We start from the raw sequence: 21,513 nt of genomic DNA on the forward strand, positions 1-21,513 counted from the left end.
ACTCTTCACTTCAGACCATGGCCCTGTTGAGTTTGAAGAAGTAGGGAGCCAAAGAGGTGGTTTAAAGAGCTAACAGACTATTAGGGTAAGATGTTATCATGACATCGTCATCGAAAGAAACAGGTAGAGGATTGATAACTAGGAGGAACTTTCCCATCAGGTGCAGATGTTTCTCTGTGTTCCTCTGTCACCTATAAAACCATTGGAAAGTCTCCCAATGATTTCAGTGAGCGCTTAGCCAGACCCATGGCCTTTTGGTTGACTTTGGTTCCCCTCCTACTGCTGCAGAATTGCAGTGACACTACTGAAGACCATGTGGCCATGCCAGTTGCACTAGTAACACTGCAATTGGTATCCAGGCCTCTATTTGTGTACGCTCAGATCTCTCGGTGGACACAGCAAAATCTTGACAAAGGAAAACAGAGGCAAAGAGACATGAAATATTGCTTTCCTCTCTTGGGACATGGTGTTCAGTCTCTACTCAAGTACCTATGATCTTCATCACCTAAGCAGACCATTGGGGACAGTTTACATGAGCACTCAGTTGTGCTCATGGGCAGGAGCAAGGCTTTGATAAATGGGTCTGCCTGTACTAATTTGTCATACAAGGTATAGACAGGTCGCTGAGCCAGATCTCACAACAATGTGGACACTTACACATCCTTCCCTTCACTGGAATGCCAGCTTCTAGGACCCTGAAGAATTCACAGCTACTGGGAATGTGTGTGGGGGAATTGTTTGGTTTTGTATTTTATTGTGTGCCTACCCAACGGCTGTTGCTTTCTAAGAGAAACCAACATATTTCACAAACTGTTTTTGTAGTAACAAGAACAGAAAACAGGGCAAATAATCTTAGAGAAGACTTTTGCATTAAAGGCACTAAAAATAGCAATAGTGCTGTTAAAACAGCCAGCTCTCCTTAAGCTGAGGGCTGTGGTCTAGCTGTGTTAGTTGAAAATCTTCCAAGTGTTCAAGATTTTTCTTGGAGACTTCTGCCAGATATGGGTGGGTGATCTGAGACCAGCCACTCTGTGATACTGAGGTGATAAGAGTCCACTGGGTCAAACCAGAGAGGATGTGTTCAGGGTCATGGAGAGACCAAGAAATCAAAACAAGCTCTCCCAAGAGCCAGACTCACAGTACCACAGTGTCTCGACTGCAGAATGGCAGGAAGTATTCATTCATGCCTCAACAGACGACCTTGTGTCCCAAATGGTGAGTTATTTTCAGCACCAATTTTTGTCACAAAGGTGATAAATGGGGGCTGAACATTTCAGATACGGAATCGTCACCAGCTCATAGATCAGCTCAGTTAGGTGCAAGAACAGAAGAGGACTGATAGTCAGGACTCATTCACCTGGAGGATTTTACTCAGCACATTTCAGGGTTGATCTGTGTCTCTTTGATAGTGACATAGCAACCAGGTCACAGCTCACCAGTGAGTGTGCCTGTATGAAGCGCAGTGTTGAAAACACAGCACGGGCTCATGCACGCTGCCACATTACCAGTTTGGCTCTGCATGAGGCTGCAAGAGGCAGGGCTATGGCCAAGGAAGGAGTGGCTCTGAAGGAAAGAGCCTGGAAAGAGAGACTGACCATGGAAGGAGCTGAGGAGGGACCGGGTTATGGCAGAGGACTATCAGTGCTGGAAGGAGGAAAGGTGGCAGCCCCAAGGCCTGCCCCAAGCTTCCTTCATGGGTCAGCCTGCCGTGGAAAGAGAGAGCACTGAGCAGTGGGATTACCAGGCTACAGTTACCTAGCTGCAGTTCTGCTATTGAATGGCCCAGAAATGCTGAACCCTTCCCAGTCCAAGAACTGAAACTCAGTGGAAGCCTTTAGCCATCAAACCATTTTTAATTGCAGAGATCTAGTTTGGTGCAAGATGCATAACAATAGATGCTGTTGGCTTAGGAGATGGTCATCTTCTCCAATGCTGGGCATTAGGGAAAGCACCACATCGCTGCAGAAGCTGTGTGATGTCTGGAGGATTGCTTTTGTTAGGTCAGCATGTCTGTTTCTGGTCCTATGAGCTTTTGGGAATCTCAACAGAGATTTGGGCATTTCCTGTATAAGCAGGAAAAGTACTGCATTGCATCACAAGTTGATGGTAACTGCAAAACAAATAAAAACTCTTATCCCGGGGGACTTTTACAATTCCCATTTCCAATTTCCATTTCTAGCAAAAGGCAGTTCTCTCTCCTGATGTGAGCGTGTGCGCATGTGTCTACATGAAGCAGGTCAATCATATAGATATGTATCTGCATTAACTCCCTCCTAAGATTACAAGCATGCAACACTATGGACAAAAGCAACCTGATCTACCAGGGTGATCACGTATTTCCAGCAGCAAGCTGCTCCCTGCTTTAGTAACTGTGCAAGCCCCCGCTGAGCATGTGGCCCTCACGCTCATGGTGGCTCAGAAGGATGCTGGTCGGTGGTGAAGGTGAGCAGGACCAGAGAGAGAATGGCAGCGACGTGGCCCACAGGTTTTACAGCCAGGGAGTTGCTCCATGGCAGGACAGACAAACAGAGAGCACCTGGACAGCATGTTCACTTTGTGGGTGGTAGAAGAGGCTGTTGCTGGAGCTTGAACTGCCGGTTTAAGCAGGGTTTCCACAGCAAAACCAGCTTGAAACAGATTTTTTTTGTTTTAAAGCAATGCCGACTTGCCACTCTGCTCCGGAGAAGTCCGAGCAGGCTGCTCCGCTGCGGGAAATAGGCTGTCGAGCCCTGCCCTCCAGCGGCAGTCCGGCCAGGCCTGCCTGCCCGACCACCATGGCCACCGTCCCCTTCCTCAGCCCCGGAGAGCCCTGCGCTGCCCTTACCAGAGCACCGAGCGCTGTCAGCAGGCCGCAGCCCAAACGGCCACTCTGGGGTGGCGCCATGTGCCATAATGTCCCTGCGCCTGTGTGCGGTGGCCTCCCTTCTGCAGGTGGTAGCCCTGCCAAGGAGCATCCCCTGGCTGGCGTTGGTTCGGGTCTCGTGGCATCCCTGCTGGGAAATGCTCCGTCAGCCCTCACGGGACAAACACACGCTGACTATTTCCTTGCTGTGTGCAGCCGGAGGGCCAGGATTGCACCGGCGAGGAGGAGGGGGAAATGCGGTGTTGCCAGGCCCATCGATGAGGCAGGAGGAAGCGCTGGGGGAGGATTCCCCCCTCAGCAGAGGGGCAGGGGAGGTTGGGGCAGCCAGGGGAGGTTGGGGCAGCCGGGGGCCTCGCTGGGACTCCAGTCCCCACCTCCCGAAGTGACACCTAGCCAGGGTGATGGGTACGGTGAAGCTGTGATTGCTTACGGCCTCTTTTCCCCGGGCCATGGAAGAGCTCTGCTCAGAGCACGGCCTCCACGGCAGCTTCAGTCACCTCCCTCGTTGTTGTGCTGAAAGACAGGCAGTGACAGAGCATCTTGGGGCTCACAGGCACCCCTACAGTAACGAGCCAACAGGCTCTGGGGGGCTGATATTTGCCCTCAGCCTGCTGTCTGAGCAGCAGCAGACTTCCAGGGGCAAGTGCTTCTCCACAGCTTGTCCTCTGCATGCAGCTCCCCAAGAGCTGGTCAGGAAAGGGGCTGCTGGGGCCGGATCCTGGCAGAGAGACGTCATGCACTTCGCTTGGCTGCAAGCACACTGACAGGCTATTTTCACTTATTTCCTGCTGTTGAGTTGGGGCTGCTCCTGAACTACCAAAAATACCGGAATGCCGGATGTGAGTCATGCACATGGCCAGCACCAGGAGCCTCTCCCGCCTCTTCTCTCTGCCCCAGGGAGCTGCAAAGGTACCCGAAGAGGAAAGCTGGCAGCTACTGAATCTGAGAGGAGCCACCATAGCTACAGCTGCAGAAACTGCCTGGCCAGGAGTGCTGAGCTGTACAGTTCGAACAGCCAGAGCTGGGCTCTGTCCTTACAGCAAGGGAAACTGAGGCACAAAATGGAGGGCAGAGAAACAGCCATAGCCTGATTTGCCTGCAGTAGCATCACAGGAGGGAAGGAAAGGCTTACTGCTGGCTGTGCCACCCCACAAAAATGACTCTGCAGAGTTGGTGAACGCAAGGGCGCTGCGTCAACTCCTCGGAGCCCCTCTTGTCAGCAACAGGCTGCAGCGCAGGCCCCCGGAGAGCAGACAACCACTGCCTGTGCATGGCCCAGGAAAAGGAGAACAACAGGATTCATGGGGGATGCAGAAAACTCACCCTCTAGATACATCTTCCAGGAGACTATGGCAGAGCTGCTGTCTGAGGCCACCTGGGAAGCATTCTGCCTGCTCTTCCCGGGGCAGGGTCCGGCTGGCCTGAGTTGGAGGCAGACCTGCTCCTTCACTCCTGCATGTGTCCAGGAGGGAAATGAACGATTTCCTATTTTGACCTGTGAGTCACTTCAGCGATGCAGAAACCATTAGTATTGGCAAGAATAGAAGAGAGCCAGGAAACCCCAGAGCCTGCAGAGAGCTGCAGTTTCTCCCTGCCCACTTTTTTCCCTAGAGAAAGACAAGTGCTCAAGGCACCAGTAGTACCTGGCTGTACCTGCTAGCCTGGGAAGAGATAGACCCCACCAGGGTCTCTGTGACTGTTCTGGTGGACAGGCTGTCACTCATGGTGTCTCAGACATGGGCTGCATGCACTCCTGGAGCAGGTGGTTCCTGGTGACGTATGGTAGACCCAAGTCTACCGTCATCATGGTGATGGCTTCTAAGGGTTGTTAACTACCTTCTGAAGGCACCTGTGTGCTGAGGACATTGCAGCATTTCCCAACTGGCACCATGCCCAACAGCATCACCACTGCACTGGCATCCCCTTAGTGCTGAAGATCCCAACACACCTTACACAGGTGGATCAGAAATCCAGAAAAGAATAGGAAAAAACCCTAAAGCTGACAAGGACTAACCCCTACATGTAGGCATGTTCACTTTTAACTAAGCTATTCCTGATGCACAAGGAAAGAGAGGCACAAAGCAGCCACAGTTGTGTTTTTGAAGGATGAGCTGCCACATATGCTTGCCATATTTTCCCATTGGTTTTAGTTGGCCAAATATGCCTTTGATGATGAAGGGGAATCTTGGGACTCCTGTTTTCAGCTCAAAACATCTTCCTACATACTTAAAAAAATAGAGACTAGAAAACATTTGAGGGCACTTAGTATTTTACCTTAACAGTGCATGAGCTATGATCAATAAGGAAAGAGTCGCTTTATTTAGTAACCTGTGTCAAACGCATGCGTGTTTATTACATGTGGATGTCTTGACTGCTATGTTGCCCTGTGCCCTCTGGGAAGACTCATGCTCTAAATCCATATCCTTCTGCCATCAGAGGGAAAAGTACCTCCAATGTGAGCTGTTCTAGGTCACAGGACCTAGGACATTTCTGCAGGGCCCCTATTTCTATCATGAAGAAACAGACAGTCTGTTTCTGCCCAAGAATCATGGCCCAGGGGCTCAGCAGAATGCAGGAGGACACCAGCATGGACGAAGGGCAACTCAGCTGCTACATGGCAGTGATAGGCTGGCATGAGGAGAGCTCATTTCAGTGAACTCTGTGGCAGAGACACAGATGGGGTTATCTAAGGACCTTCAGTGAAATATTTATCCATGCACAACAATCCTGCATCTCTGAAAGCTTAAAAGGAAACATTTCGCAATCTATGTCAGGCAAAACCTTTCAGCAGGATGTTCCCTTTCTTTCAGGGAACTCTTTCATCTCATTTCATCGTCTCACAGTTCTCCTGAGCTGCAGTCAGAAAGCAGAGTAATACCTGGTGAGGAAACTTCCAGTGTACCCTCCCTTGCAGTGAAAAGGGGGGTCCTCAATGTGCAGGGAGGGGGGAACTTCGCTGCAGAAACCAACGAAGCTCGAGATGAGTCCTAACCCAAAGGGCAAAGCACATTCACAGAGTAAAGATCAGACAACTTCCAGCACAGGCAACATGCTCTGCCTGTGGTTTCTTAAGGAACGGGAGGATAGGGGGAAAGGGCATTTTTTTCAGTTCCTGCCTCAGATTGCTGAAGCCAGTAAAATTCTTGCTGCTGACTTCCATGCAGCCAAATAGGGTATGCTGGTGTCTGTTCACATGTAAATGCCACTCTGAGACTGTGAGGTATGTTTGATGAAAGATGCTAAATCAGCATTAGAGGCTATTTATAGAAAAGTCTGTAACCAAAGCCCTGGATCTGCACATTCCCAGTCTCTGGGGAAGTTCAGGTCAAATCTGAATTTTGTTGTCTCAGGCATGCATAAACCTAACCAGCCACAGCTGCAGCCAGTGTTGGGTTTTTGTAATGCAGAACAAAAATGCCCAGAGCCTTGGCTCCAGGACTGCTTTTGTTTATCTGATCTCTTTCGAGAGCCCGAGCCTGCCTTTCACGTAAGAAGCAGATGGAGGAACAAAAAAGAGCGAAGGCCACAAAACCATTCCGGGTGAGCATTGTCTTGCCAGCTTGGGGAGCAGAGCGAGAGCAAGCCGGGCTCTTTGTCAGAGCCCCTGACTCCACGAGGGAGGAGCACAGCTCCAGGCAAAGGATTTCGGCTCCCATTAGCAGCAGTTGGAGCTGCCAGAGGGAGGGGGGTGCCTGGCTCAGCCACCGTGCAGCTCCCACCTGCTTTGCCACGATGACTTCATGTGGCTACCAGACCCCAAAAATCAGTGCCCACCATTTTTGCAGATGAGGCTCATATGGGCTCAGGGGGCTGCATGTGTGCAAGGACCAGGTTCATTTCCCATTGCACACAGGGCTGTGGGTGCTATGCTGGGCAGATTGAGTGCGTAGCACAGCTCAGCAGCTTTGCAGCAGCCTTGATTGCCCATAATTGCAGCCTGCTGGGGTTGGAGATTTTTGTGGCCTACCCCTGTTGACCTTCTTGCCTGTCTTATGTTTCCCACCGGCCTCGCCCCCCCAATCCTCAATGGGGCTCGAAGAGATACAGAGGCATTAGCAGCAGGGAGGGAAGAAAAAACTAGCTTCAGATACAGGGAGGGAGAAGAGGTCTTATGATCCAGTCCTGCATCCTTCAGGCAAGACTCCTAAAAACCAGTAGTTGTGTTTGAAGCCTGGTGCCTCCAGTGTTTTCATAGGTGTAGGATTTGCCATAGAATTTCTCTTTGCTGAAGTCTTGAGCTTTAGCATCTTACCTTGCATGGCTTTTACTTTGTTGTTTCTGCGCGTTAGATGACTTATCTTCAAATAGCAACAATAAGTTCAGATCCTACCCCATGTGTCAATCAATGTTTGAGCACTGACTCCAGTGGAATTTACTCAGCATTTCTACCCTGCTACCTGAGATCTAAAAGGGTTTCCAACAAACGACGGCTTACCTTTGAATTAGGCAAAGATTGAAATACTCAGGCTAGAAACAGGAAACTGAGGCACAGAACATACCCTTGTCTCTAGTCAAATAATGAATCAGTAGCAACTTGGGGATGGGAATTCTGACAGCCCAACCCCTCGTTCTCCTCCTGACCAGTAGATGGCTGAGCTGATTAGAAACCAGGTACAGACAAGCTTATCCCCTCTTAAAATAACCCTGCAATGAAATTCTCTGTAGTGTTTAACCAGTAAGCACTTTTATTGTTGATTTTGAATCCATTAAGACTACATTATGTTGGATTATAAGACTTTGGCTACATCTCCCACATTTGCATGTAGGCATTACATTTGCAAGTTTTTCTCAGAAAAATGGAGCAGGCGCATAAAATGCATAAAGGTTATATGATTATAACATGGAAGCAGCATGTCAGTTACAGAAATTTGTACCACATGTACCAGTAACAAACCCACAACCCCATGTAAAACTTCTTTGTCCCTCAAAAATCCAACTGCTTCCTCTGTCCCTCATCTCCATGCCCACATCCCCACTGTTTCTGAAAACACACATCTTTTTCTATAAAAAGTTTAGTACAGTACATTTTTTCTCTTAAAAACTAAAACATTTCTCCTTCACTACCCCCTCCCCCCCAAATGAAAAATCTATCGTAATCTACACATCTGTTCAAGCACTGTTATATGTTAGGAATCTCTATTGCATTATTCAAAAGTATCAGATCAGTAACAAACTTCTAAACAAACTAGGATGACCCAAAAATTCCCCTTCCCCCAAAAATACAGAGAACTGAAAATGCTATACTGCATTATCACACTTGCATGCATGTATCCTGAGCCACCTGTATTTATTCACCTTAAGCCCCTTTTAATAAATAACTGTCCAGCAGTAACATCCAGAAGTGTGCTGTCTCCTCCAAATTAAACTCTATATTTACAGAAGTAGGGCTGTTTTCTCAGTGAAATGTGTTTTTTTAAAAAACAAAACAAAATAACAACAATAAAAACAGCAAACGATTTAAGAGAGAAAGCATATTACTGATCATGTTGTCTAAAGACCAACAGGAGAAAAAAGCATTAGGAGCACCAGGTGCACATGCATTTGAACTGGTACAGTTCATGAAATAATGTCACTCATTGTTATGCTCGCTCATTCAGATGAGGAGCTGATTCTTTTCCTTTCTTTTTTTTCCTTTTTACATTTAGGACCGTCTGCTCTGCAGGCTACTCCCACAGATGGCAATACATGCACTGAGGTTGAAAGATGGCCATAAATATGCTTTGATCAATGTGGTTCTGTATCAGCTTTAAACACATGGGGTTTCCCTCCCCGCTGCTTTGCACCTTGTGTCATTTCACATCTGTCCTAAGTGTGAGCCAAAGGTCCCCCGAATCCACATTTTTCTCTTGGATTTGGGGAAGCATTAGATACTCACTTTTTGCAAGTTTCAAACGATGCTATATGCTGGAAAATACAGGGGAATCATCCCACATGAGAACATTTCTGAGCAGTGTAACTACTGTAATCACAACTGACATACAAGCATATGAAACAAACTTTGGAATATCAAGCCAGTTAGAGGGATTTTGTCCCTTCATTTATTTTGAGCCAGCCCTCAGCTGACAGACAGCAGTATTACTGCCTTGATTTCAGTTGGCCTATGTTGATTTACACCAGGTAAGGATCAAGCTCAACAGACGGTAAAATACCAACCAGTTTCTCCTACTGCATTGTTGTAGTGCCTGAGATCACTGCAAATGGGTACATTTCTACACAACCAAAAGGCCTTTCTGTAGCCAGTGCAGCATCTTCACTGCCCCCACCCTTGCAAAGGCAATTCAGTCCAGGTTCACTTTCTCTTCTTCCCGCTTTACCGGCAAACTAAACCTGCAGTGCTCCCATTACAGAAGCTGCAGCCAAAACTTGAGTTACACACCAAATGCTTAATTTTATATAGTGAAAATGCTGGGAATGCCATTTATGCTGAATCTAATTTTCAAATTCATGGTGCTTCCTGCTTTATCATATATGGATCTGATCACCTGGAAGCCCAAACCACTCCTATCCTCGCTGCAATTGCAAATTATGCAGAAATTGTTAGTATCTGTTATCTCCACAAGACTGGCTATTCCAGCAAAGAAGAATATTCCCCTCAACTGCAAACAACAGGATGGATGTGTGTTTTTGAGAAGCCCCCCATAAGCCAACATCTCCATTCCCACTGGAAATGAGTCAAATTCTACCAACATTAACATCAATGCAAATCTGCAACAACTCTACTGACCCCTCTCAAGATCCGTACAAGTACAAGACAATACAAAATCTGGCTCCTAGGCTTTTTAGTTAGCTAAAGTTTACTCCTGACCAAAATATTCAACTTTATTAGCAGATACTAATCCTGTAAGCAAGTTTTCCCTTTTATTATTACATCATTTGTGAGCTCCACCGTTGTTTCAATCTCATCACCTACTGATAAGAGACCTGGCATCTACAAAGCAGTGGTGCGCCCCACTCCTACGTGCGCTAAACCTCAAATGCCATGTTTTGTCCTGGCAGGGGAATCGGATTTATTACCCTCTGCCATTTCAATTCCTGGTTAGCATTTGTTGGCTAATTATTCTTAGACAGCCAACATGGGAGACTGTTAGGTTCAACTGTACGTACACATTACAACTGGTCTTAGACTCAGCAAGTTTATTTCACATAGGCTTCCATATGTCCAAAATAATGTCAGCCAATGATCTCTGCTTGTAAAGCACCTTCCCCCACATCCAGGTCCCTTCCTCCTCACTGCAGTCATCCAGTTCCTTTCACAAGTGTCAAAAGTGGAGCTTCACCAGAACTGCAGTAGAAAATTGGACATGTTTTAGTTTCACCTTTCAGCTGAAAAAAATGGAGATAAGTAAGTAAGTGATGACTGCGTGTCGCACTGGCTGCAAAAGGCCTTTCTATTCATAGGAGTGCTACTCTCCAAGCAATTTTTGTAAAGGAAGAGAAACCAAACAAAAAACCTACACAGTTCCCACACACAAACACAGACACACGCACACACATACACACACACTTCTCTCTCCTCCAAACAGAAATCCATTCTTATAGACCAAATTATGCAGACCCTATTCAAGTGACTAAAAAGAATGAGGATAAGGTTGAGTGCATCCCAATTCTCCTTTCTGATCACAATGAAGTCACAGGTCAGGAAAGTACTTGGGCATAAGGATGTTCCTCTTGACCTGCAGGACATTTTAATGCATGCAGAAGTGCTTTGCTGGCTCAGGCCTAAATTAAGAACAGCTCCAAGGCCAGCTGGCACCCACGAGTGTGATTCCACTACCTGCACCAATATACATGAGGTAAGAGCATAACTCAAGAGAGCAGAGCAGTGCAAGAGGAGAAAGAGGCTCTGTGGTTCTTCTGAGTTTATCTTCGACAGCCTCAGCTGCATACACACGGCATGTCACAGTGATCAGCATAGACTGATGAGAGCTTGGTATGGTGTTCTGCAAGTGGGACTTCCACTGGAAATAGTAAGCCTGATTTCTATTTGTACCAGTGCAACTTTATATGCCTGTTGACAACTGCATGAAGAGGCCTTAAATCTGGAGTAACTGCATGATACAGTTAGTGTTTTATCTTGGACTTATGTGCCAATAACTACTGTGGTGTGCTACACTCCCACACCTACACGCAGATGGAGAGATAGGTATACGCTGTGTCATAATGCAACATAAACATTATTTCTACAACTACCCTAATAACACAGCCAGTGTCAAAGCGAACCAGCAAAGGAATTTGCAGCCACCCTCTCCAATACAATATGATAGGTAGTGGTGGAGAAAAAGCAAGCTCAGGTGTTATTTTGATTCACTAGGGAATGATCTGGGCACAACCCACTCAGGTATTGCTTAGTGAACACTATTCATGGGCTGTCCCACAGTCCCGCGTCATAAATTCCCACCTCTGTGTGGGTGCTCACATCACTTTCTGATGACACACAGAATTGAGGTCATGGGCGAGCAGTCACAATGTTTGGGAAATCCTCTAGCCAAACGTTATATAAAACAGGAATAAAAGCTCATACTGACCCATCATGCCATGCCTCTCAACCACAGGTAGACTGCAAGGTTACATATTAGTGAGATCTGGGCTGTCTAAAGAAAGAGCTACTCATAGAGGAATTCATGTTTGAATCACAAGAGGATCTAGTTCTGCTTGGCAGTAAGATCAAAAGGAAATTTATCTAATTAAATAGCAATGGAATCAGTCCCTCAATGCTGATATAAATAACACATGCTGTTTGCATATTACAGCATTCATGCTCAAATTGCATTTATATTTGCTCCATTTTGGACCATGTTTTCTGTAAATGAAAACTAAACAACTAGCCAAAATGTGTTTCTCAAAATTCCTCTGAACTTTGGACAAATCTGAACCCAGGTCTTGTTCAAGGTTTGGATTTCTAGAACCAATATCTGGCCTTCAGTGTCTATCCTATGCAACCAAGTCTAAACATACGCAGAGATGGCAGGCTCAAAACTGATTTTCGCAGAAGAAAATGATACCTCTCTTCTATGCTAGATTACTGTTGCTAGATTATTGGCACATAGTCTCATCTTACCTCATTATCGTTACAGCCTTCTTATAAACTTTCATGGAAATTCCACCTGCAGAACCAAAGGCAGAAAGTTATCTTTGCAGTTATTGTTCCACATTACCATCTGGATGCAGTACCGTTGGGGAAAAGAAAGCAAATTCCTCAATGAACTATGTTTAACCAACTTGCAGGTGGCAGCTATCAAAACAACTGATGCACGTGTACCGGCTAAAGTTATTAATGAATGATCTGACATACCAAGTCAGACAAATGTCATATGTAAATAGATCTTCAAATGTATACATACAAAAGCTGCTACTGTACCTAGATGATCATTTTGGTTTGTTTCTATACCCCATAGCTCTGAATCTATCCACTGAATGTTTACTCAGCACGTGTGGTATAAATATATTCATACACTAAAATTGACACTTGGCAATTTTTCTTTTTTTTTTCTTTCTTCTTTTTTTGCTGACCAGCAACAAATTCTGATATCTTTAACTGTAAACCAATACTCAATAAATATGCCGTGTTCAGCAAAGAGACATGTTTTGTCGATCAGGGTTTTGCTGCACTCTAAGCCATGGGCTGTGGGGGTGGACGCGAAGGAGGAGGTCCAGGAGGGGCTCGGGATGGGGGTGGTCCAGGAGGTGGCTGCCTGGAAGGGGGCTGCAGAGACACAGGAGAAGGATTCCTTGGGGCGTTGTTGAGAGGAACATCGTCGCGCCGCGGCAGCTTCGGTGGTGGGCTGTAAGGGGCAGAGGTTCCATCTGATTTCACCCGAGTGAAGTTTATGCATCTTCCCTAGAGGTAAAGAAAAATTCATTACTCATAAAAAGCAGGTGTTTTGACTCATCAGCAGCTAGCCAAAGGGACTATAAGCAGAGGGGCCAGGCTGCACTTAGAGATCTTCATCCAGTATCATTCACTGGGTCCTAGACATGACATTCAGACCATGCTGTACTGAAGGTCAGCACTAGAAACCAATGCTTTCCTTGGGTTTCAGAGCTCCTGCCTACAGAGAATAGCCTAGGACTGGTTTAAACCAAAGGGACCACGGTATGACTTTACTCACACATGCCCTCTGCTTTGCTACTAGAGCTATGCAGAACACGCCTAAAGCCACAGCTCCACCAAGTCATGCCTGCCTTGGTGAGATCCCTGACTGACAAAGCCGTGCTTGAAAAAAGCTTATAGCAGAGACAGGATTATACCAGAGGAACAACCTTAGCAAAGACACCATCTGTAGCTTTCCTTTTCACTGTGGTGCTAGCCTAGCTGGTGTCCATGCTTTGAACGCTACACTGGGATAGTACATCTGTCTTCTGTGCTCCAAATGTAGATGTGGCTTCCCTCACAAACATCAACAAGGTGTGGGACTTGCACAAAGGGCTCTCCAATGAGTGTGTTTCCAGAATGGATGTGGGATGCAGGCAGGCAGGACCTGATGGGAAAACTGTGGCTGGAGATTTAAAACAGGAGTAGCTTGGGTTTGAAAAAACAGCAAGCACTGCAGATGTCCTAGTCTGCTAGGGGCTAAATGCAAATATGTCAGGGTTTCCTTTAGCCAAAGTAAAGCTTTGCATAGGTTCCCATTAACCAACTTCCAGACAGGAAGACAGACAGACAGACCCCAAAGACCACCTAGCCTTCCCTGTGGGGAGCAGCCAGAGGCTCCCAGGCACTTCAAAACCTACATGACAACCTCAGTCAGACACCAAGATCTCTGCTGTCTCTGTACTTGTTCCTCCCCATGACCCCTAAGTTTTGTTACAAACTGCCCCACTATTTCTGTGGAGGCCTCATGAAATCCTGCAGACACAACTTTGTGTGAGGAGATGCAACACTTGGCATCACTGTCTCCACCTCCTCGCCTAGGGAGGTGGGAGGAGATGCTTATGCAAGAACCCATCTGCCACAAGCTTGGCAGAAGCCTGCACCTGGAAGTCAAAAAGGCCTCTTATCATCACGTACAAAGGCTGGAGATGAAGACTGCCTGAAAATGCAGGAGTGACACTGCCAACAGCCCATTTACAGGAGCTGGGATGTGGTTTCCAAATAAGTAACTGTGGGCTGGAAAGTACCCATCCCACCAGTGATGAACTCCATTTGCCAGCACCTTTTCCTTTGTGCAGCAGGCCTGTTTTGTTCCATGTAGCAATAATCCTAACGAAAATGGCCTCTACAGTTTTGCACAGAGGGCAAAGTTACCGTTTTCTCTCTTTCCAAGGCAAACGCTATCTGGGGGAAAAGGAAAAAAACTGTTTGGTTTGCTTAGAAAATATCTGCCCCAGAAGGCATCTTCCCTCCATTGTTTTGAAAGACCGACAGAGCCACAACGCCCAGCCGGAGGTTTAGGGTATACACTGGAATCAACAAACCAAATCAAACCAAATTCAGCTCAAGGTTATGCCAACATCCCCCAAGCAAAATTCAGGAGAAGGACTCCAGATTTAGAAAAGTTTTTCTCAGAGCTAAGCAGCTGTAGATCACGATCCCCACAGCTACCAATGGCTGTGATAACAGGGGAATACAGGAACCCACACCAGCAACAGATCGCTGCTAGCTCAGTACTGCCTGGCATGAGGAAACTCTGAAGGTGTTTAGGGAATGGGCTGTGTTTCTGTGGCAACCCCACAAATCCCAATTTCCACTGGAATCCAGGCAAAAGCCATCACAACTGAATCACACCCATCTGTTTTGTTAAGTGACTTCCAATGCCTGCACCTTCATTCATGAAAACTATTCCTTTAAAAAGAAGGGAATCACTTAAGTCTATGGCTTCTCTGAAGAAAGTCAAGCGGAGTATAAAAAGAAGCTTGTGTAAGCTCCAGAGAGCTCAGAAAATGATTCAACAAATGTACTAACGCCCAAAGGGTACCACCCTACCACTCACTTGGATTGGATGGCTCAGGGCTTCAAGAGCTCAGCTGCAGCCAAGAGTTGTTTGAATGGGCGTGTTGTTGCCTGTACATGAGACATACTCAGTAGTTCTCAGTCCCAGCTTTCACCATCACAAATTCACCACTACACTTAAACAACAGCCTCAATAGTAGGATAAAATCCCCTTACTAAAAAAGCAGGCTTGTTACAGCAGACTTTGGTTATGAACCAGATTCAAGGCAATACTATTCTAGGGCCAGAGCCTCTGCATGGAGGTATCAAAGGGCAAAAGCCAAGGTCTCGGTTACTTCTGCAACAAAGATAAACCATTAGATCAAAAAAACCAAAGTCAGTGCTTTGCTCTACTCCATCAGAGAACCCAAGTCCTCACCAGCATTGCAGCAAGCAGCCATCCTTGTCAGCTTACAACAGCCATTTGTATTGTGCTGTGCTCTGTTGTATTCAGAACACACTTGGAAATTCAGCAATATTTACTGCTATGCAGTGAACATTACAGATATATTTGATAGCTGTACTATTTTAGTAAATACATTTAAGAAAACTCAGCTTTGATATTTATAAAGTTATGAATTTAGAACAGCTAAATAATCACCCAGGACAAAAAAAAAAAAAAAAAAAAAAGAGAAAAAAAGTCAGAGGTATTCAGTTGAAATGCAACACATGCGGAGGGAAAAAATTAAGAACAGAACAATCTCCCTCATAGTAAATGCAGAGCTTCAAACCCAACACTAGTGCTTTTGCCTACAAGCCTTTCCTGCCCCTCTGTTGTGTCTCTCTCCCAAACATCAATTCCAAATATATTCATAGTCTATAATCAAAGGGGATCCCATAAATCTGTTTGCATTACTTTCACTTCAGTTAAAGTGATAGGCGACGTCAAACTGCTGCCAGTTTCTGCCACACTCACTGACTTGTCAGACAGATGGGTAATTTAAAGGCCATGCGCCGCATTGTGTCATGAAAAATACGGTTGGGTTGGGAGAGTCTGACAGATAGAGGCTTGGATGATCGATGTATGCATTGTGACACTTCCTCACAAAAGATTATCGGCGTTAGCCTACAATCTCATATATCAAAGACTTCTGGTGAATACTGGAGCAAATCCTCCTAAGCACTTCAAGCAGCCATTGATAAAATGAGGCCGAACTCTTAGCCAGTGTTAGGATTAACAGCCGAAAGGGAAAGGGAGGAACAAATAAATCATAAGTCATAGTTTGGATTTATCAAATGTATTTCATCAAAGGATTTCTAGGTTGAAGAATTGAGCCCTCCACTCATCACACTTTCCTAATAACAGGGGGCCACAGCTATTCCACCTAACATGCACATCCCTCTGGGGTTAGTTTATAAAAAAATCCATGATGTTTCTCAAATAAACATGCTAACTACAGGGTTTTTAACATTCTGTGTTTGAAAGGATTAAGTAATTTCCTCTCCAAAGGCATATAAAGGCTTTTAAACCATAGAGAACATGGACAGAAATCAGGTACCCTGCACACTCACCTACGCTCTCCCTGCACAGGGGATTAACAGGGATTAAGAGCCACCATCACTTTAGCAGTGGTAGCAGTATTTTTTTCCCTGAAGCATGGTGTACACTAAGTGTTTTAGGGAAGGTGTCAGAGTTGCAAGGGGCAGTCATACCATGGTGATCTCAGGCACAACAGCTGTCGGTAGCTGCTTTATTGTTTTCTAGGAAGCAGACGATCTGCGTAAATCCAGTTCTGTCTGGTTTCAGCCCTGCTCCCAGTACAGCATCCCTCAGATGGTGCGACCCACACCGCGTACTGTCATTCAGGCACCAACTGAAGGTCAGCAATGCGCCATATGGAGTTACGCCCTTACTTCAGCTCACATCTGCACAGTCTTCCTAATGCACAATTATTTTGCCTCCCCATATGTCCATCCACTTGTTAGGCTCTTGTTATGCTGCTTGCCAAATTGGCTTTTAAAAAAGTACAAATACTGAAGCAGCGGGATCTGCCCTTGTCCTGACTCCAGCTTTTATCCCAGTGTAACAATCACATGTGCAATTCAGGCACTTTGTACTTCTAGGCAATGCCTCCTCGACCACCTAGGATGTGTTTTTGTGTGTGGTTTAAGGGGGGGAAGGAAGGGAGGAACCTCTTGAAAGCCACCGCATCTTGTTTCTGGGCTACTTTCATCACAGTGCTCAGTACATCATTCCCCAGCGCTTGTTCCCCAAGAATATGTAGCTACTACTCAGCAAGTTTTCAATGGAAAAGAACAACTGTTAAAAGGATCCAGGCAATTCAAAGAGTGCCATGGGCAAGTCTCTTCACCCATGATACTAAGAGCACTTCAGCAAAAAGAATTTAAAAAATCCGCCCCATCTGCCAGTAGCCGTCCCTTTTCTCTGTTCATTTTAATACACACATTGGAGTTTATTTAACAAAAATCAAATCCAGTTTCATCTCTGTGCATGCCAGAGTGTTTGTGTACACAAAAGTATGTCTGTTTCTTATTTTTAGCTGCATTAGTTGACCTAATAAAAGATATCTTTCCTGTTACAAATTTTGCTTGAGTTTTCATTCACTCTTGGTTTTGCTTATGGAGTCTCGGTGCTGCAATTCTGGCTAGGAGAGGGGGGTATCTGACTGAGGAAGAGTTGGCTTCACTTAAATGTTTATTGAAATGTCTTGGTCTTTGACTTTGTAAGAATATGATACTTGGCTTTATATTTTAGAATGGATTAAAATAAAATCATTCCTTTAAAGTTTGAGTATAGCAATCCAAAACACTGGACCACCAAATTAAAAAAAATAAAGTAGCTCCCAGTCAGGATGCTGAAATCTGAAATGAACGTAATTTCCTTGGGCTCAAATGAGTAGTCACCTTTCTCCCCAATTTTGTTTACAGATTTCACTGGGATGACTCTGCCAGCTTGCTATGGACGTGGTTCATCAGCATGTAGCTTCACTTCCTAAATATCTACCGATAGTTCAGTATAAAAGTGGAGCTCTCAAACTCAAAAGAATAGATTCAGGTTTTTATGCTACCTACAAAACCACAAGAGCGAGCATCTGCAAAAAGTCAGAATCACGTTAACTAAGTGAAGGTTTCTATCCACACACCCAGAAACCAATGGGATATATACGTTTAAGACCAGTGACTTTTGCAAAAGTTAAATCTTGGAAAAATCAGAAAAAAAAATTGGAAAAATAAAGAACAAAAGTGTTCTAGCAGAAGCACCTACATCAAGTATCCTAAAACAGCAACAGTATGGGAAACGTGTTTAGCAAATGCATTTATGAATGAGGTAGATTATGGATACAGTAATGTTACAGAGAAAGAGCTGAACCGAAGTGGTACAGAGTTCCCACTATTTGAGGTCCCTGGGCAAGTGTCAGGATTAGCAGCTGGCTTCTCAGGAGCCAGGATCTATGCGCATCAGCCTTTGCCAAAAACTTCCTCACACTGCACTGCTTCATGCTGACTGTGCACTGAACATGTCACGGCTCGTTAAAACCTTCACGGATTTCCTGGGAATTGCACTGATTACCCTGCAGCATACAGGCTAGAAATTAGTGAGCCACTGAAACAGTTTGTCACATAAAACCTAAGCCTGCCTGGTTTTCAGACATATTCAAATAACTTTTACTAACTACTACTCCTACATTTGGGACTCAGATACTGTTTTTGTGGTGAAAAATGAAGTTTGGAAATGTCAGAGATTGCCATATCAGCGGTTTGGTGGCAGATCATGCTTTCACGTCAATAAATATGTAATTTATAATTAATTTCTAATTATATTATTTAACAATTAAATTTTAATCATCACCATTAATTATACTGTGGTTATTGCATTAATCGTTAACAATTAATTTATTAACTTGCAATTAATTTTTATATGTAGCCATTTTAAGTTATTAGGTCTCAAATCAAAACATTAAATATCATTAACATAAAATATTTGTTTGCATGAGAATCTGACTCTTTAAATATCTTCCAGTTTAGTAAGTCCTCTCTTGTCAATAACAATTTTCTGGGGATCTATTTGGTGGCTCAGCACTGATGCCTAAAACGGTGGTAATCCATAGTAAGATAAGAGAAAATGGGGTTGACTGAAGAGAGGAGGATTTTAAAAGTAAGGTCCAGTAAAGTGGCAGTGTCCAACAATGAGAATATAATTACTATTTTCTTTAGTGCTGCTTTTAAAAAGGAGAATCAGTTCAGCCCATTCTTCATCCAGTGTATTATCTGGCCTCTTTATAAGTAAACTGATTACCCCTTCTGCTCCTTCCTTCTGTGATGGGGTTATTGGAGGGGAAGGAAATCGCTGCATTGTGGATTGTGAATCACTCATATTGTAACGGTGAAGACCCTATAATGGCCTTAGGTACATCAGATAAATTCAAATTGAAAATTACAAAATGATGAATGCAAATGCACAAGGATGATCTAAGCAGCAGCAGCAAACTCTGTTTACAGCACAGCGTGGCGAGGTGGTGCTGCCAAGAGGTGTAACCTACTGGGCTCACTCAATGTGCTTCACACCGCAAAAGGAATTAGACTGAGCTTTAAGAGGTGGGAGGTAACACAACTTTAAACAGGGCACAGGTCCTGACCCAGGAAGGGGCAGCGATATTTAAAAGCAGCTGAGGCACGTGCGGATCCTTCACACAGTCCACAAAGACACTCTTATAAGCAAATTTTGCACCTTTTCTCTTACTTTTTAGCAACCAAACTAAACCACCCACAAGCCGCAGTCACTGGCTCACTGGTGCAGCACCAGGGAGACACAGCACAGAAAGGTAATCCCTACTTCAGAAAGTCTAATGCCTGAGCCACAAACGAGAAGATAGCTGCATACGGGCCAGGAGGAGAGCGCACGGTGACAGTGAGACACAGCTAAGCAATGCCCTGAGCTACTGACACATTCAGAATAAAACCTGCTGGCTTAGCCAAGGCACATTGCTGCCCAGAAGGCCCGGGCGAGAGCCAAGATGCCTGAGCCCCTCTCACAGAGGCGAAGGGGGACCAGCCTTGCTTTGTAAAAGGGCTGGGAGAAGAAATCCTTCAGAAGCCCAGCATGCCCTCGGACACCCTGGCTATGGGAGCCAAATAGCTGACAAAGGAGGATTTATGGGGTGGGGAAGGGAGGAGAGAGCATAGGAGCTCTTCTTTTGACACCAAGTGTGTGGTAGGGGATCCAGGGGATCCCCCAGGGGCCGAGGGAGGTAGGTTGCCAGGGCAAACTCACAAACAAGCCCATGGCATGCACCGCACATAGCAGCGGCAATAAAAGTCATCTTTTGGTTCACTTGCTGGCCAAGGGAAAAGTCAACAACAACCAAAAGTCTTCATTTTTCAGGTAAAAGAAATATGTCAAAATAAGTTTCACTTGGGCTTGAAACACATATGTTGTTCAATTCAAAACATCTTTTCTTTCGGACAGAGTTTCGGACAGAAAAGTTGTTTTGAAACAAAAATTGAAAATATTAAGACTTTTTCAAGGGTATTTTTTCCACTTCAGCTAATTCTACTAACATGCAAAAATATTTACAGACAATCTAAAGAAGTAGTTTTTAGCCAAAACAGAGAGATTCATGTGGAAAATAGTGTCCAGATCTACCAGGGAATTAAGATACAGATAGGAACTGTTTTGCAGTGAGATTAATAGCTGCAATATCCCAGGCTATTGTAGCTTCTTTAATCAGAATACCGAGAGTTGAATACAATCAAGTACTGAGAGGTTCCAAGACACGCACGTCTGCAAGCACTACTCCCCAGTTCACAGTCCCAACTGTGCATGGCACTGCTTGAAACCAGGGATGGGTCCTCTGGGAGCAGTCTATTCAGTTAGTTCGAAGACCAGTGCAGGAGTACACTGAAGAGAAGGGGGCTACTTCCAATTTACCCCTGGAGAAACCAGCCAATAATGAGGAATCTGAGGGAGGAATAGCTCAGCCACAGAAACTGGCCTTTAAGCTAGGACGAGGACCCTTCAGCAAAATAAACTTTGTGCTGAACACATCCCCAGCATCCAGCTCTTGCATGCCAGATACCACTTTTCCAGCTTAGGCACACAAGGAAAGTGCCATGGAGACATGGAACAGGTGACATGGAGAACCCATCCCAGTATTGAAGACAGGGCTATTCAAATAATTTCTATCACACTCCATTCAGCAGGGAGCTGCATGTTGTTTCCAGCCCTGCCTTAGCAGGAAAATGCCGCAATGGGCTACAGACACCTCCTGAAAGAATGGCCACAGTCACAAGATATCTTGCAGGAATGCACAAAACATCACATGTCTTGGACCTTGCTGAGGTTGTGGCTGAAGTAATGCACAGTGCAGATCCATAACAGCCTGTTGATTCTGAGCCCTAAAAAATCTGAAGTGGCAAAGGGAACAGAAAAGGCTAACACTGGGCATAATCAAAGCTAAGGTCTATCAGGCATACTTTATATTCAGTACCGATCTCAAAGTACAGACCAAATCCCACTGAAACCTGAGAGAAATATCTTAACCTAGACCTGCACTCACAACGCACAATTTACTGCCTTCCTCTTTTCTGACAGCTTTTATGGATGAGGCTCCCGGAGTGGAGGAAGTGAGGAGAGCCACTGTCAGGTCATGTCATCTACCCAAGGTTATGCAGCAGCTTCGGGGGAAAAAACCTGGTATTTACAAGTTCGGGACTCGTGACTCACATCCCTTGTTTTAACCACAGCACCACACATTTCCAC

The 21,513-nt window shown here is 45.2% G+C and overlaps 1 protein-coding gene across 1 annotated transcript in view; it reads right to left on the reverse strand.

Moving 5' to 3' along the window:
- Positions 1-7,530: 7,530 nt before the first annotated feature.
- Positions 7,531-21,513, reverse strand: part of ANTXRL (ANTXR like) — a 65,783-nt gene continuing 51,800 nt past the window's right edge. Inside the window, exon 18 of the mRNA XM_075154597.1 lies at positions 7,531-12,701. Coding sequence (XP_075010698.1) covers positions 12,474-12,701 — 228 coding nt within the window. The 3' untranslated portion in view covers positions 7,531-12,473. The remainder of the gene's footprint in view (positions 12,702-21,513) is intronic.

This window comes from Calonectris borealis, chromosome 7 (genome assembly GCF_964195595.1).
Source record: "Calonectris borealis chromosome 7, bCalBor7.hap1.2, whole genome shotgun sequence".
Lineage (NCBI taxonomy): Eukaryota > Metazoa > Chordata > Aves > Procellariiformes > Procellariidae > Calonectris > Calonectris borealis.